At 34.1% G+C, this 17,897-nt stretch overlaps 1 protein-coding gene across 8 annotated transcripts in view; it reads left to right on the plus strand.

The window, feature by feature from the left end:
• The window catches only part of RALGAPA1 (Ral GTPase activating protein catalytic subunit alpha 1), a 122,565-nt gene that overhangs the window by 30,289 nt on the left and 74,379 nt on the right, over nt 1-17,897 (plus strand). For 4 of the 8 annotated variants that reach the window (XR_015729130.1, XM_034418030.3, XM_034418026.3 and 1 more), the window contains exons 17-18: nt 3,891-4,031; nt 15,925-17,493. Coding sequence is in view for 7 of the 8 variants with exons in the window: in XM_034418030.3 (XP_034273921.2) it covers nt 3,891-4,031; nt 15,925-17,493 (1,710 nt within the window). In the remaining variant the exon portion in view is untranslated. The remainder of the gene's footprint in view (nt 1-3,890; nt 4,032-15,924; nt 17,494-17,897) is intronic. The other 4 variants (XM_087874833.1, XM_060687421.2, XM_060687420.2 and 1 more) reach the window with 3 other exon arrangements.

Genomic DNA, 17,897 nt, shown 5'->3' on the forward strand with positions numbered 1-17,897 from the left:
TCATCTTGAATAATTAATGAAAAACTGGAAATATTTTAAAATGCTTGATATCATACTAACTTAAAATAGTCCCTTATCAGAAAAAAATAAAAACAAAGCATTCTATTTGCATTTTCCACTAGGCAACATAAACAAACAAGCAAAGACTTGTTCCAAGTTTATCATTTTAATGTTTTTTGGGGAAGTATTTTTGCAGTTCATTTCTTGAAAAGTTCTGGTCAGCCCAAGAGCAAAATATTTCAGTGGTATAAAATTATCCCAGTTCTGCTTAATTCTTATGTATCCCACTGTTCAGTTTGCCAGTTATTCCTAAATCAAGTGGCATTTTTAAGATTTCAGGACAGTATTATTTAAAACTTACTAGGTAGCATCTTCATTATAAGTTTAAAACCTAGTAGGTTATTCAAAGAGAGCTTCTCATTTAAAAAGGTATTTATATACAGGTAAAAATATTTATTGCGTTATGACAGGTAGCAATTCAGTTACTCTTTAAGTAATAGCTGATCTGTGAATTGTTCCTCCTATACTCCTGTTTGTATCTTTTCAGCCTGGGAGCAGATATCAGATATTTATAGTGACTTGTGTTAGCAAAATTGATTTTTGTTACTTTGCTTACTTTGGGTCCACTGAACATATGGACAGAATATCTAGAACTATATGAAAATGAAAAACAGTTCGCAGATAAATTATGGCAAGACACAGAATCACAATGAAAATATGATGTGAAATAAAATAGATAAAGAACAATCACAATTAGAATTCACTCTACAAATTTGTACTTGTACCAAATCTTAATAATCTCCTTAATTGCCTCCAGTAATCAGAGAAATAAATTTGGTCAGTTCAATTTTTTTCCTTCTGGTAGTGAAGGGACTAGAATTATAAATTATAAATCTGATTACCAGCTCCAATTGGAACATGGGAAGTTTTAGCTTTAAGAATGATCAAAACTAAAAATGAGAATGTATTACATGATAAATAAATATAATGCTAGTTCATGGGAACCTTATATTTGTGCTTTGTCAGAAAAGATACTTAATCAGACTCCTTCTAATTTTTTGCTTTAGATTTCTATTCAAAAACAGAATGGTACTAATTTTGTTTTCATCTTGCAGAATTTTAGTATCTGGAGTATTAGTCAAAATTCAGTTTGTTAAGAAAATGTATCAAATAGTTATAAATAGATTACAAATTTAATCTTGAGTCTTGTTTCCCCAAGAGTTTGGGGAAAACTTTTTAAAATTTCATCATTTTTTGCCCAGTTTGGGAATATAAGGAATCAACATTTCATTTTTGCCTTTCCTATGAAGTGTCATTCTTTAAGTATTTGCCTAGATATGCTACTAAAAATGAACATGAATTTGGGCAAACTCCAGGAGACAATGAAGGACAGGAGGGCCTGGCATGCTATGGTCCATGGGATCGAGAACAGTCGGATATGATTTTAAGACTGAACAACAAAGCTGTTAAAAGTTGAATCTTATGCATAATGATAGATGAACCTGGACAGCTATAAACAGCAAATAAGACATTTTTAAGACATGTCTATGGATTTTTAAGTAGTATTTTATAAGTTGTTGAGGATTCGGTGAACAGGGTTCCAAACAGCTCTACTTATTTAGCTAAAAAAAGGTAAATCTTGCTATAAAATGGAACAGATCAGACCTTTCACGTATAAGACTTTTGTCATTTTATTTCATACATCCTAATCTGTTGAGGAATCTTATCTTTTGAAACATACTTCAATGTATAGTTTTATTTTTGCAATCCTTTGTTTCTTTCTCTATTTAAAAAATTAGACATTTATTGTTAGAAACCGCTTTTGCTGTTTAAATCTACTTTAATCTAATAGTCTATTTAAACACAACTCTTTAGATGAGGTATAAACCTTGTTCACATGACTGACATTTTTATGAAATGCAGTGTTCCATTTCAACAGAGAGATCATTCCTGCCAATGCTTATTGACTCCTGCCACCAGAACCTGCCTTGAAGTGAACTAGATATTTCTAGAATACTGATATTGCGCTTTTCAGTTAGTCAGGTCATTTTTCATTTATTCACTTTCTGAATTTCTGACACTTCATATCTCTCCTTGAAAACAAAATTTGTTGCCGTTTGAAAAGAATCCTTTAACAAGAACTAAATAAAATTGACTTGAGTTTTCTGTTACAAATCCATTAGTATTCTTGCAGATCAGGAGCAGACTAAATAAAACCAATTACCCATAAATCCCAATCTTGATCTTGAAAAACAGCAATTCATTTGTTTTTCTAAAGAACTGAAATTGACAGAAGAAAATAATTATGCATTTAAGGGGGAAAAAAAAGATTGCCAGAAGATTGTAAAACATGGATTCCGTCCTCCTTCCCTCCCTCCCTCCCTCCCTCCCTATTTTAAACTCGAATTTTAAATCTTAAAATAGAGTTTAAATCTACTTTAAATGTCATGATACATCATATTATCCATACAGTTATAGAAAGTAAAATTGGTGTGCAAAACATGCTAAAGAATTGTGATTGAACATAGCATTATACCTACATGTTTAACACAGAGTCTGCATTAAAGGTGAAACAGCATTTTCATATAAAATATAATGGAAAACATATACTAATTTACCAAAATCATACTTTTACTATTTTTACTTTACCTTTGGTCAATTTATTTAAAGCTCGCTTTATCCATTTCAGTTTTTTTTTTTAAATGAAGCAAATATTCTAGCTGATACCCATTTTTCTTTAGATGCTCATTGAATTAATATTGCAGAGTTTTGAAAAGCAATAGGAAATGAGGAAACTAAGCTGAGTTAGGAAGAGTATGTAATTAGCATTTAAAATACCATAATTAATAATGCAATCTTTTCTAATATACTCTTTTAAACATCCAAAGCTAAATTAGATTTAACTTAAATAACATTTATTTCTTATGTATTTAATATTTTTCTTTCCATTTCATTAAAAAATGAACTTTAAGAACAATATTTAATTTGCTGTGTTGAGGCAAAGAAATATGGTAATTTAGATCCAAAAAATTAAGCAGAAAGTTAGTTGAGATTTCATTTTGTGTTTACGTGTTCTTTTTGTGTTTTGTTTTGTTTTTGTCTTACGTTTCCATTTACAAGGCACATCTTGTAATTTCTTATTGTGGCATGCTTTAAATTGTAGCGCTTCAACAGAATTTGAGTCTTTGATTTGATATTAATATCAAATTTCTGTAAATATTTCACTGAAGATTAATAACATTCATTCTTTGAACCGATGAAGCGATTCAGAGAATTATTTTTACTGCCAAAGAAAATAATTTTAGGTATAGTCACAGGTATTTTTATATTGCTAAGAATCATTACCCACAAACTTCTGGCATTAAATAAAAGCACCTTAGATATACTATGAGAAATAGTTGTTTAAAAAAATAATCAAAACAGAAAATAAGGGTAGGTATAGGACAATGCTTTCTTCTCTTATATGATGTTTATGACAATATTTTTCAAACCCTGATGGAGTGAAAAATAGATCATTTTAAGCTTCAATCATACACAAATTTTCATGGGACTAAATTTGTTTCAATTTGGGGATTTAGTTCTAAATACATGTATAACATTGGTCTGTCAGTGTTTTACTTTGAATACTGAGGGTTTTTGTACTTATAAAAATATAAGTGTTACTGTTTGTCTTGCATTGAAAGAAATGAATACAAAAATGTTTTATGTGCCCACTGATTATTTTTTCCTTACAGCTCTGCCAATATCTGCCGTGCTGAAATGTTTTAATTTAATTTTTCTTCCTTTTATCTTTGTTTTCTCTGTTGCTGCTTTTTCTGTGACACAATCTTCCATTATAGTCACTCTTCTTTTTTTTTCCTTCCCTACTTCTTTCTTTTCCTTTTTTAAAGCCATGAGAAGCCGATCCATTGGTGAATGTGCTCTGCCATCGGCCTATATACGCAGTGCTAAAAGTGCTCCTGTCCTGATCCATACTTCCAAACCCTTCTTGCCTGATATTGTTCTCACTCCCCTTTCTGATGAGCTTTCAGGTAGTGCCACCTCTGCTAATTTCTGCACTCCCTTTCCACTTTTTTAATCCTTCTGCTTTCAAAAATCTGCAAAATCAGTACTTTTTCAAAGTAAAACATTTAGGGGTGGGGAGAAAATAACGGAGATGCAGCTATTTGACTTTTGTGACATGCTATATTTTTGGCTCATTTTGGTACTGTGAGAAGCTAGCGCTGTGCCAATTGCTACTCAAAATACAAATTTTCTGCCTCTGCAGCTACATTTTAAAAATTGTTTTGATTCAAGGATCTGAAATATTTTTGAAGTAAGTTTTCTTTTTGAACAAAGAAATGTTGAGGAATTTTCTAGATACTGTTTGATAAACTATAATTGCTGTTTATTATTTTGATTTATTTTCTGACATTATGGCTTTTGCTTATTATGGCATAGGACCCGTGTACCTTCGAGACAGACTTCTGCCACCAATAGCCTTCCACCAGCCAGTCCGCTCCCACAGAGAGGGTCTCCTCAGGGTGCCATCAGCCAAATTATGTCGGCTGGTGACACCCAGGGGAAGGGCCTTCTCTGTGGGAGCCCCTGCCCTGTGGAATGAACTGCCCCCGGAAATGCATAAGATCTCCGACCTTCGTGTATTTCGCTGTCCCCGCAAGACCCTGCTGTTCCGCCAGGCCGGGCTATCAATGTAATGATTTTAAATTGGGGGTTTTAAATTTTGGGGGTTTTAAATCTGAGCCGAAATTATTTAATAATTTAATTATTTTTAATTGATGTCTGTCTTTGTGCTTTTAATAGGTTGTACACCGCCCTGAGTCCTTCGAGAGAAGGGCGGTATAGAAATAAATTTATTTATTTATTTATTATAATTAGGGAAATATGGCAGGAGATGCACAATTATTACTAAACGAGTATGAGAGTTGTTTTACTAAATATTGTACAAATAACTTTAGAGGAAAATAAAAACTAATTATTTACAGCTGGCTTTTAAAGTAGAGCTTTAAACTGATACTATTACTGTGGTGATGAAATAAATTACCATCTGATGAAATTTTTGATGCTCCCAGTAAGCCATTTTGTACTAATTTTAAATCTACATCCCTGTGTTCTGTGTTAAGTACTAAATAGTTTGACATGTTTCACACTGATGATAATTTCTGAAGCAACTCAAATTTATTTCTTAATGCCTCTGAATTGTGAATATTGGTGCATTATTCTAATTCAGCTATCCTGAATTATATATTTCTTACTATAAAAAAGACAATTTAAATTCTATTTTAACATTGCCAAAGTCCCTCCATTGCCTGATTTTAGATTCTTCTAATTAAAATTCATAAATAGACAAGAAATTGTTAGGCTGTGAAGCAGTTTCCAGAATAAACTTTAGCTCAGTGTGTCTTTGATAATCACATAGATGGCAGTGCACTCTTAGGAAATAAAACTGTACCTTCTGCATAGTGCTTTGTTTAGAGTTGTTCTATCCTGACTAGAAAAAAATAGTTAAAGTGATAAAGATAATTTTGGAAACCTGCTTTTGTGTAGTAGGCAAAAATGTTATTTGTTTGCCTTGTGCTAAATAACAGTTTTGTAACCGGTCCTGCCTACTGTTTTAGCTACTATTGATAGCCATTTTATGTAGGTCTTTACAGTAATATCTTAAAATTTCAAATGGGTTCAGTCACTCAAAATGTTGGATTTGGTATATCAATATTCCATGTTTAGTAATTCTTGTCATTTGTAAGCATTACTGGTAGAATTAGTGGGGACAAGCAAAACTGTTTTAGCTGGAATATTGTATAAAGTTTCAGATAGTATGCATGTTGTCTTCCAAAATATTCCATTCCTATTATGTTTTCTTTGTTTTCATCAGTTAATATTCATGGGCTTTTTATTTCAATTTATTTTATTTTCTCATATTTTTCTTTGTTACATCTGTAAATTGTTTCTCCAAGTCCGGTAATAGTTCTTATGCAATGATCATCCTCTTTGGATGATCTCTATATAAGAACTAGGGAAATAAATTTATTAAGGTTTAAGGATAGATCTGAAATTTGAATAGAGTTTCAGAATTCTTTGATGTTACTGTAGCATTATTTCCAGAAACATTATGGGCCTGCAAAAGATATGCCTTTACAAAAAGCATCAGGGCTTCCAGGACTTAAAATATAAACAAGAACCAAATTTGGTCTGTCAAAAGCAATTTCAATGATGCTATAGTGTTTTTAATGCTTATTTATTAATAAACTAGCCTTCTATTTCAGTCAGCGGAACTAGTTGGGATCAGCAAATCATTAGATGAGATATTTTGCTTGCAAGTGAAGTACCCTTTTTGATTTTCTTCTTGAAACACCCTTTCAAAGGCTCAGCATGGCTACTTCCAGGTCAAAGGGAAGTCTTCTGAGTATACTGAGAAAATGTCCAGAGGGGCTCTAAGCACCAAGATGACACTTCAAGGGATTTCATCTGTGGCCACTTTTCACCTTCAAGGAATGGATCTGGAGGAGCACTTTGCTCAAATATAAAACCAGGAAGTCAGATTGTTTTATATTGATCTATTATATTTGTAGATTAATATATTGCTGTGTTCAGTTTCTTCTATAATATTTTAAGAATGACATTTCATTCCATAAATGTTTATTAGCTGCAATACATCACAGAGATATTTATATTTTATTTTACTTGAAAATCCCTTTTTCTTGAAACATTCATCAGACCAGCTGATATCTTTAGCCACTTAACAAAGCTGTTTGGTTTAGTGTATTTCAACTTGAAGTGTTAGTTTAAGAGCAAATTATTGTGTTAAATTTCTGTAGCGGAAAGTAAAGAATATATTTTGACAGACTAAAAAGAGCATTTCAAACCGAAAAAGTTTTGCATATTATCAGTAGTAAGTTTCTAATACCACAGTATCTTATGCAAAGAAGTAAAGATGTTGTACATTTAAAAAGTCTATCTCCATTTAAAGACCACTTCAGAGACATACAGAAATTTTTGACAGACTTTAATTGATCCATTGGGTAGCTTGTTCATTTTCTGAAATTCCTGTGCCTCCCAAAATTTTATCTGGCGTATTGGAAGATGTGAATAGAAAAATAATTTAGTAGCAGTCGATTCAAGTAGAATAACATAAGTAGAGATAGAAAAGGGAACACGGTGGCTCAGTGGCTAAGACACTGAGCTCATCGATCGAAAGGTCGGCAGTTCAGCAGTTCGAATCCCTAGTGCCGTGTAACAGGGTGAGCTCCCGTTACTTGTCCCAGCTTCTGCCAACCTAGCAGTTTGAAAGCATGTAAAAAATGCAAGTAGAAAAATAGGGACCACCTTTGGTGGAAGGTAACAGCGTTCCGTATGCCTTTGGCGTTTAGTCATGCCGGCCACAGGACCACGGAGACATCTTCGGATAGCGCTGGCTCTTCAGCTTTGAAATGGGGATGAGCACTGCCCCCTAGAGTCGGGACCGACTAGCACAAATGTGTGAGGGGAACCTTTACTTTTACCTAAAGATAGAAAAGCCACCTCTAAACAATTAGAATTATCTTCTTGTAGCATGCTCTGCAAATAGTTTGTTCAGGGTTTTTGTTTATTTTATTTTATTTGTTTAATCAATCATTTACTAATTAAGTCTAGTACAACAGCTGAGAATTTCAGGAATAGAATTTTTCAAAATCCTATTGCATGGAACCAAATGCAGAAAAGAATTACTATTAATAATTAAGCTAACACAGTGATATGCAGTATATTTTTGAACAAACTATGTTTGGTTTTTGAAAATGTTTCCAAAGCACTAGTGTCATAAAGATCGTTTTGGACTTGTATAATTATAGATAACATCACTAAAATGTCTCATGTGCATATGTGTGTGTGACTATATCTTTTCTATTTGTCTCAAGAAATATTTTCTGTGTAAACAATAGAGTAGTGCAATAGCTTAGATTCAATTCCAAACAGATGTTTCACTGAATGCTGTGGCACAACCCTAGCCACTGCTTTAAAGTAACTGTGTCTTTCCTAAGGACATGTACCTGCCCTACATACCTGCCATGTGATCCTAGGAAATAATGCAATTACTACTAGTATATACTACTTATATATTATTACAATATACTACTAGAATATTGTAACGAATGGCAACTATATTTGTCTGCTCCAGAGAATGTTTTTGAGATGAACCTAAAGCGTTTGCCAACTTTAATAGAGAGGAAGATAGTATGGAAGTAAACACTGCTGGAAGAATAGTATTATTGGAATAATAGGTATTGGTAATTAGATGTTGGGTCACAAAGATCCTTATTGTTCTAGGTTTGCTTTCTCTTCTTCTGAAACTTTTGGGTAAATTTATTTGCTCTAATCTTCAAGAATCAATGTTTGACGTAATTATTTGATAAAGTTTTGAAGATTTTGATCAAATACAGAAACCTTGATGACAAAAACCTTATAGACACTTATGTATGGAAGAATTGGGAAACTAATCTTTTGATCTAGGTAATATAGCAAACAGTGTTCCAATACCAAGTAAGAATCTGGAACACTATGTGTACACTAAGAGAGACCTATGTTGATCCCTTTGGGTGAATGCAATTCCAGAGCTGTTCAATATGATCTTATTCCATGTCTAAGAATGAAGCAGCCGATTTTATTATTGAACCATTCAATTTACAATAGTTTTTCCATACAAAGTTAGAAATTAGAAATACTTTAAAGCAGTATTGAGAAGAATCATGAAAGTTTAGTCCAAAATCTCGTTGCATAAAAGAATTTACCATGAACACGCACCTATTTCTAAAGTGACTAGAAGCTTGAACCAAAACAGGGAATTTCCTTTCAAAAGCTTTCATGAAATTAGAGAAACGGTAAGCTGTTTTATAATCAGATCAGGAAATTAGGCTATGTAACTAAATATTTTCTATTACAATTAGTATTGACTCACCAGAATTACATAGGAGTCTTTTCCAGTCTCATTTGAAATGTCAGGGAGTAAATATGGAACTTGACATTGGACTGCATTTGCATACAATAGCAATAGCACTTAGACTTACATACCGCTTCATAGTGTTTTACAGCCCTCTCTAAGCAGTTTTCAGAGTCAGCATATTGCCCCCAACAATTTGAGTCCTCATTTTACCGACCTCGGAAGGATAGACGGCTGAGTCAACCTTGAGCCTGGTGAGATTCGATCTGTCAAACTGCTGGCAGCCGATGATCAGCAGAAGTAGCCTGCAGTACTGCACTCTAACCACTGCACCACCACGGTTCAACAAGTACATGCTATGCCTGTATTCTTCCTGTAACCTTTCCAGTGGGCACTCTTAATAGCAAGTCGGAATGAAAATATATTTGGTTTAAAAGATAGAAGTGTTATACTGTAGGAATATTTGTATGTGTCTGTAATCAGTTACAGGTAAAAAGAGAGAAAGCTAGCCAGAAAAGAGAAAGACACATGCTTTTCCCCTCAATGACACAGAAATTTGTTTTTGAGGCAATACCTTAGTTTATATTGCTTTATACAAGGATGTTAAACAGAATGCTAAGCAATACAACAATCCAGATCAGTAATAATAATTTTAAAATGTCTTACCCATACTGATGACATATAGCTTAGGAATCTAAACAGTGACAATAAATGGCTTACTGCCTTTCCTTCTATAGAAATGAGAATAGGACCCTCATTATCTGATAGATCTGATGATGATTTAGCTGATCATAGTTTATTTGTGTATTGTGAGATTTATCAAACCATAAAAGGAGCCCAAGAGCCACTTTGATATAGTTGTTAAGGCACCAGGCTAGAAACTGGGAGACAGTGAATTCTAGTCTCACTTTAAGACAGAGCCAGTTGGGTAATCCAGTCACTCACTCTCATCCCTAGGAAAAAGAAGACAATGACAAACCATATTGGAAATCTTGCCAAGAAAACAGTGGGGCTAGTTCAAGCAGTCACCGTGGGTAAACAATGACTTGAAGGCACCAAAAAAGAGAAGAGCCTTGTTAAGTCTAGCCAACTAGCCCAACATTCACATACCAGTATATACAGTGAACTCATAAAAATGATCAGGAGGGTATTAATCATTATTCACTGCTGTTCCCTAACACTTGTTATCTATACTATATGGTACTATATTGCTGGTTTCAGAGGTAATACAAACTGTCAAGAGTAGTCACCTTTGGCAACCTGATCTGTCATGAATGTGTTCAATTCCCTTTCTAAATTGCATTACATAAAGAAGTACTTGTTATGAGTCTTGAATTAATTTATCTAAGCCTAAATTCTCATATAATGAAAATTTACTGTGTATTTATCATACCATGCCAAATCTTATATATACCTGTCATGCCACCTCTTATTTGCTCCAAGCTAAAACCTCTTCCTCATAAACCAATTGCTCCAATCTCCTCATTATTTATGGTGGCTTTTTTGCAGGCACTATAATACTGTAGTCTTCAAGTATGGTGATGCTAATTGTATACAGAACTGCCAAGTGCAGTCTTATAATAATTATATAAAGGTGTTAGTCTCTTGAGGTGTTATATTTTCAGTTCCTCTTCTAATAATTGTCAGGCCACATACCCAAAGTTAGTAGGAAATCATAATTCTTAAAAAAGCTTGAGGTTGCCTCAAATCTATTTATTAATCACTAATTGCCAGTTTAGATCTCACTAGTAGTATATGCTAATGAGATTTGGTGCAATTATGCATTCATTTGCAGTTGTTTGCATTAAACTACATTTGTCATCTTGACTCCATTAACTAATTGGGAGTTATCTTTTAGGAGCTTATGGTAATGTACAAGTCCAGATGATTTATAAATAAATTAAAAACTATTGGTCTCAACAATGATTCCTGGAAGCCTCTCCTTAAGCATCTCTCCATTTTGAAAACTGTCCACTATTTCCTATTGATTCCTGTTCTTTGGTTGGTTTTAAGTCTATCAGATCCTCTGTCCCATAGCTGATAGGTTTATTCAGGAGCATTTGGTGAGGTATTTTATCAGATTTTTTTTTAAAAAAATCTACTAAAGATTAAGCAAACAAAAGGTTAATGAGGCAAGAATTACCCTTGCAGAAATCACTCTGACTCCTTTTCAACAAGAATTAATATATATTGCAATACTGCAGGCAAACTGGTCTCACAGCCAGGAGTTCCAATCCTAATGGGACTCAGGGTTAACTCAGCCTTCCATCTTTCCAAGGTCAGTAAAATTACCCAAATTGTTGGGTTCGATATACTGACATTGTAAACCATTCAGAGAGGACTGTAAAGCACTATGGGACAATATACAAGTTTAAGTGCTATTGCTTTGTTATTTTATGTGATGTATATTTTTGTCACAATGCCAACAATTTCTCCATTTAGTTGTTTAAAAATCCTTGTTAATTCTAATTGTGACATTTCTCTTAATTCCCTTTTTGAAAAAAAAACAACAATTTTACGGTTAGTATTACTACAGTATTAGAGCCTTGTGTCTAATGTCCAACATCCTACGTTGCTTGTCTTTTGAATCTCTGTGCTTTTCAGTTTTTTTTTCAACTGTTTATATTTCTTTTGATAAGTTTAAGTTATTTTCATTTTTTGGCAAGACTTCTATTTTATAAAGGATTCTTTCTTGCCTCTGTATTACACTGATCCTCAATTGATAGTAACTTGTTGGACTGGCATGAGGAACACTAATTTTCAAGTCTACGCTTAGCAACAGAAGCTCACTGGTTAACTGTGGGCCATTCAGTTTCTTTTATCCTAATCTATGTCACATGAAATGTATGTGTGGTTGACATACTTGTGCAACACACAAATAAGTATCTTTGGATTATTTCCTCAATAAATAAATGAAAAAGTATATTTTTTTGGACTCATTTGTTTAATTGAGTTCTCTTTATCTAGTTTTAAGGCTTGTGTAGAGAATAAATCATATTTTATGTTATATTTATGCAGAAATATTGATCATTCAAAAGGAGTCACAAACTTTTAATTACCTTTGTAAATGTAACAAATAGTTTTTCTGGTTTTGCTTATTAGCCTCTCTCGTATTCTGTACCTCATGCCATCTTTCATGGTTTAAGCTACAAAGTGAGCATCTCTACCACTGTAATGTTGAATAATCTCCATGCATTCTAGAGTCTTGATCTTCTTATCTCCTATTTTCTGGAACTTTACTCCTTTTTTGAATTCAAATTTGATCATGTTGCCTTTTTCAAAAATGTCAGTCTTTACTTCATTGAATGTAATAGTATTATCATCACTGTTTCTAATTAGTTTCATAACCATGTCCCAAGCCAGATCCTAGGCACCAAATTTGAAAATAATATACTTTCTAAAATGGTTTCTTGCTATAGCCACAATGATTCTATGGAAGAGATTGTTCCATTTATGAATTCTTTTTATAGAACTCTATTCTTTCTTTGACTTACAGAGAAAAAACTGTCTCCAAGATGTTGTTCCTTGTACTTCTATACAGCTTATGTCCTAAGATCATGTGCTATAGATACTCCTATCTATCTGCGCTTCTATTAATTGAATCAGGGGTCCCCTCCCTCCTAGAGGCATATCTTTAATCCAAAATTATAGGTCTTTAACCTTCAAGGAAAGCCTCACTTATCTTTCTTACAGTGATAACCTCTTTCCCTTAGAACTTCATTCTAAGAAGCAGTCACACCTGGAGGGTTCTCTATCTCTCCCATGTCTGCCAGGGCAGCTACTTTGCCCTTAGAAAAAATAAACTTGCTCCTTCTCTCTAAGGAGACAGAATGTCAGGCCTAGAAGCCATCTTTTTTGTTGGATCTTCAGGCCTGACACATTTACACTGTGGGAAACTGGGAGGGGTGATATATAGTCATAATAACATTCCTTTCTCAGAGAGTCAAGGACATCTTGCCCTGCACCTGGATGGCTGGAACTGGGAGGGATCTCCAGTTGGCACGGTGTTTGGATTAGACCAAACACTATTGATGGACATGTGGGTGCTGGGCAGGCACTTGAACTTTCCTTTGGGTGGGGAAAACCTGGAAGCTTTCAGATTCGGGTTTTCCCAGGTGTGCCAATATGACATCTCTAACAAAATGGAACTTTGAGGAAACAAAAGCCTCGGAATGTTCTTTCATTAGGGGTGTTACTTGGAACCCTGACACAGAAGCTTTTTGCAGTGATTGCATACTCAAAGACTTCTGCCTGCCAACAGGGAGATACTTTTACACAATACAATATATAATGTTTGGGTGAGATTTATATGGTTAGATTTAGTAAGTTGCTTTTTATAATAGGAAAAGAGGACTTAGCTGTCCTAGCATATTCTCTTTCTGTCCGATTACTTGAGTGTTCAATTTGTGGGTCTGCTTAACTTGTATTTATTCTCCTTTATTGTATTTATCTGGCTAGTTTTGAACTGCAGTATGCTTTTTTGCTGGGAGTACTTTGGATTTGGGGACTTGAACTTCCTTTTCTGTTCTGTCCCATATTTATATCTGTGATTGATTACCCACAATTTCTAGCTACAGTTTAGAAGTAAAGGTATGTGGAAGAAAGAAAAATATATTAAAAGAAAATGTATTGCTTGTAAACTTACTGAGTGTCAGAATTCTTATTAGTCAGTGATGATTAAAAGAAATTGACTTGGCATAATTTGGGGGGTGGGGAATCTATATTCTTCTTTCATTAAGAAAGCTAAAGACTCCACGTTGACCTTTGTTCCTCCTGTCACTGTATAGTTTTCCTAGCAACAGTGCAGAACTGATTTGTTGTTGCTTTTCTTCCAGGAAGGTTTTTTCTTCCTTCTTAGTCTAACCTGCATCTTTGGAATTCCCCAAGATTCACCCATGCAGGTATTAACCAGGTCTAAACTTGCTGAATTTTTGAGCTCAGAGGAGATGACACAAATGTTACATTTGCTGAAAATTTCTTCTCATAGTTGGGGTTTTTTTAATCCTGTTTTTTTGTTCTATTATAGATATAATAGACAATAGTTTCTGAAGGGCTTTTGTTTGGAATGAACCTATTTCTCATTATTGAATTTATTTTCTATGTATTATAAAATATGATCTGGAATGTATAATATTTGCTTCATTTGCTTGATTGCACAACATACAGTTTACGATATTCCACTAGAGTTGTTTCCACAATATTAAAAAAATTACAAATATATACAATCACTTAGAACACGTTATGACTTGCATTCCCAGCAGTCACATATTGTATACTGAAGTGTTTTAAAGCTGAATAGAATTCATGGTAACTATCGGAACCCAGTTTCCATATTTATATAGTGCTGTCTGCTGCTGCATGAAGAGGAGCATTAATCTAGTCTATGATTAGACTAGATTACTATGGGGCCATTAATTTGCTGTTTATGATCTACATATTCCTGATATAGACTTAGAACTTCTTCCTAGAACAACTAATCTAATCAAAATCATTGTTACAGTCCATGTCTATCAATTATATTGTTGCTTAACCTCAGCTGGGAGGATATTAGAGGTGTGAGACACTAAACATAAAATTTATGTTACATAATAAAACAGCCTTGTTCTTGATGAATATTTGTCTATAAATTGATTAAAACACTGATTTGAATATTTATTTAGCTTTTTTTTTAAAAAATGTATAATTATATATCCCGTTTTTGGTGAAATACTTAAGATGCCCTACAACCAGACTAGGGTAATAGTATTAAAGCTAAATATTTATAAAACTACCTACACCAAACTAACAAAAAGAAGAAGTTTAAAAGGGAATAATAATAAAATGTAAAATTTGAAAACATTGTTGAAATGAAATACCTAAATCACTATGAGAACACTTCATAATATATCTCAACTTATCTCACTGCCCCTTAAAAGCTGCAGACATGCTTCTATGGCCAGATATAATACTTTAAAATATCTCTTCTTTGTATTAGATCCCCTTGGAAAAATTTCTAATAGGCAGTTATAATTGTTTTCATTAACCTCTGTGCTGGTCATTAGAGTTAAGCTCCTATGCAGTAAATATTGGCACAGAAAAGTATGAACAACTTTGCTTTTGCTATTCAGTGCTTATTAATTTTCTGTTCGTCTTCATATATTTGGACTGATCTAACAGCAAAGACTAATTCTGTATTAGAAGTGCTGATCTCATTTACCTGCAGGGAATAACCAGCTGTCTTGTTATGGTCAAGATACAATTTTGGAAATTGAGAAAGAAAAAAAGTAAAATTATTATCAAATTCACATAGGGTATAAGTTCAATTTGTTAGGCTTCTGAAATACTATGTTGTGTTTATTTACTATTTTTATTAAAAACTAGTTTTTGTATGTTTAGGGGAATATAGCCTGTTTTTGAAGGGTCTGATTAGAGGCTGAAAAATATTTTGTATGTGCATATTTTTAAGCAAACATGAGAAGTGGGAGAAAAGATAGTGTTCTATTATGCATGATTATAATAATTTGAAGCATATTTAAAAAGAGCATAACCCTTTCATTTTTATATTTGTGTTTTGTATTTCTATTCGTATAGATTTGCACATTAGGAGTTTTTGTTTGTTTATCTTACCCTATATATAGAGCCATCTAAATTATGACAGACTGTCAATTGTTGCATTGCATTTCCTCTATATAGGCAAATAATTAAATAATTGTTTTGAGTCCCTGAATTAAATTGGTATTTAATAATTCATTGGCACAGCCCTAGTTTTAACAGTGTTTCCAAATCTCCTATTACTTTGCTGTTTATTTCTATGAACGTTAACATTTTAAAAGTGTCCTGATGATGCACATTGTATGCATTTTGTATATGAATGCAGATGTGTAATAAAACTTCAAAAAACAGTATTTCATTTTACTTAACAAAGCATTTTGGGAACCTTTGTAAATGCTGTATTGTTGTACTGAACAATTAAATACTAGGAAAATAAAAATATGGATATAATATATACTAAATGCATACTTTTTCTGCAGACATTGATGATGCTCAAATCCTCCCACGTCCACCTCGCATCAGACATTTTTCACAGAGCGAAGAAACTCCTAGTGAAGTTTTTGATGCACTGAATGAGGAGCAGCCACTTCCAAGAAGTAGCAGCACATCTGATATACTGGAACCATTCACTGTTGAGCGAGTCAAAGGTGCAGTTCCTGTCATTGACGGTTCATCTCATCATGCTCCAAGCTTACAGAGTTCCACAGAGGCCTCTTCAATATGTAGATCCACTGAAAGTCACATTACCGATACAAATAGCAGAGAGTCCTCTCTGGAAGTTGGGGATAGTATTTATGATCATCTTTGTCAGTTGGTAGGCCCAGTAGAACTTGCAGATGCAGCCTTTGAACAAAACGAGTATGTTGACCTTGAAGGTGAAGATGATCTTCTTTCATCTCTGAGAGAATATCTTAAAGAAAAAGAAGAATTTTTCAGTAGCATTGAGATAGATAAGCATGAGTCTTCTCCTCATGAATTTGTTGCAGGAATAAGTAGGAGTGATAACTTGCCATTGGATGAAGTAGAGTGTACAGACCAGACTGTTGCAAGTAGTACTGTTGTTGCAGAAAATACCAATAATACAGAACTACAATTGGAACAAAATCAAACTGGCTTTATAAGTAATATTGCACCTACACAAGTAGATACTTCTACAAGAAACCAAGCTGATAATGCTAAACAATTAAATATTGATAAACACACCCAAAATCTGCTTGATCCCAGGTCAAGTATCCCTATTGACAAGGAAAGGAAGAGATACTTGTACAGACAAATTGCCACTGATGTAGATGTATCTGTGGAAACAGTGTTAGCTGAAAAACATAAGAGTGCCCTCTTTAATGAAAAAATAACCAACACAAGTGTTATGCATGCAAAGAAAATGCCACATAAAGCCTTAGTTAACCCTGAAATGCTTCAATTTACAGGCATGAGCAAAGTGACACCAACTAAGAGAAGTATATCTGAAACAGTAACTCATAAGGCTAAAATCATGAAAATAGCAACTAAAAAGCGAAACAGTGTCCATGTTACTTTTAGGCCATCTACTGAATGTGTTCAGTTTTATAATCCTCTAGAAAACAAAGAGGCCCCATGGAAAGCAAGACTACGTAAACTCAGTGGTTTCAGTAGTGGGATCAATAGCAGCAGCAGCAGCAGCAATACAAGTACATGCACAAGCACAACTACCAGCTCATCCTCTGGGGCTGTGCTGGTCAGACCTGGAATCTATAGGCACCTAGATGCAGTCAGTGCAACGTCTGCTAATAGTAAGCAGAATAAAGAATCAGGAGATGTTCCAGCATTCCCGCTGCAGAAGGAAAGTGTTGGAATAAATCAAATGTCTAATCGTAGCCCACCTAAACCATCAAGTCAGGAGTCGGGACAACAGCAGGGCTCCCTGGGTGGTGTGTATAAATCTGTTGTACATGCTCTTTCGAAGCCGAAGGCAAATGTTTCCCCACAGAGGCAGAGCAGAGTGCCAGCAGAGGCTCCACTGAGGGATCTGTACAGTCATGTAATGGGCTATTTTGGAAAGAAAGCTGCAGGTGAGCACTAATACTGTGCAGCGCACAAAAGGAGAAAAGGCAGCATCAGTTTGGCTTTATGCACCTAAAGCAAGCTGTTACAAAGCAATCAAAAGGCTTTGGGGTGATCAGTGCTTTTTCTTGTTTGGTTTTGCATGCGCAATGGCCAGCTGAATTTTTTCCCCCAAGTGTAAATTAAATGTGCGAACTATAAATTACTAATTATCTTTTTTAAAAAACATTTAATGAATCACTTTGCTGCTGAACACTCAAGGTAGGGAAGAGGAAGAGACAGTAAATCTACAAATAGATTGTATCTTTGCCATGCTTTTCCTGGCATATCCTGGAATCCAACCATTTAGATACAATTGGCATATATTTGGTTTCTAATAGAAACTGTAGGTGTGATATCTCTAGTACTTCTC

The sequence above is a fragment of the Pantherophis guttatus genome, chromosome 1 (assembly GCF_059756535.1).
Source record: "Pantherophis guttatus breed Tessera chromosome 1, ASM5975653v1, whole genome shotgun sequence".
In the NCBI taxonomy this organism is placed as follows: domain Eukaryota; kingdom Metazoa; phylum Chordata; class Lepidosauria; order Squamata; family Colubridae; genus Pantherophis; species Pantherophis guttatus.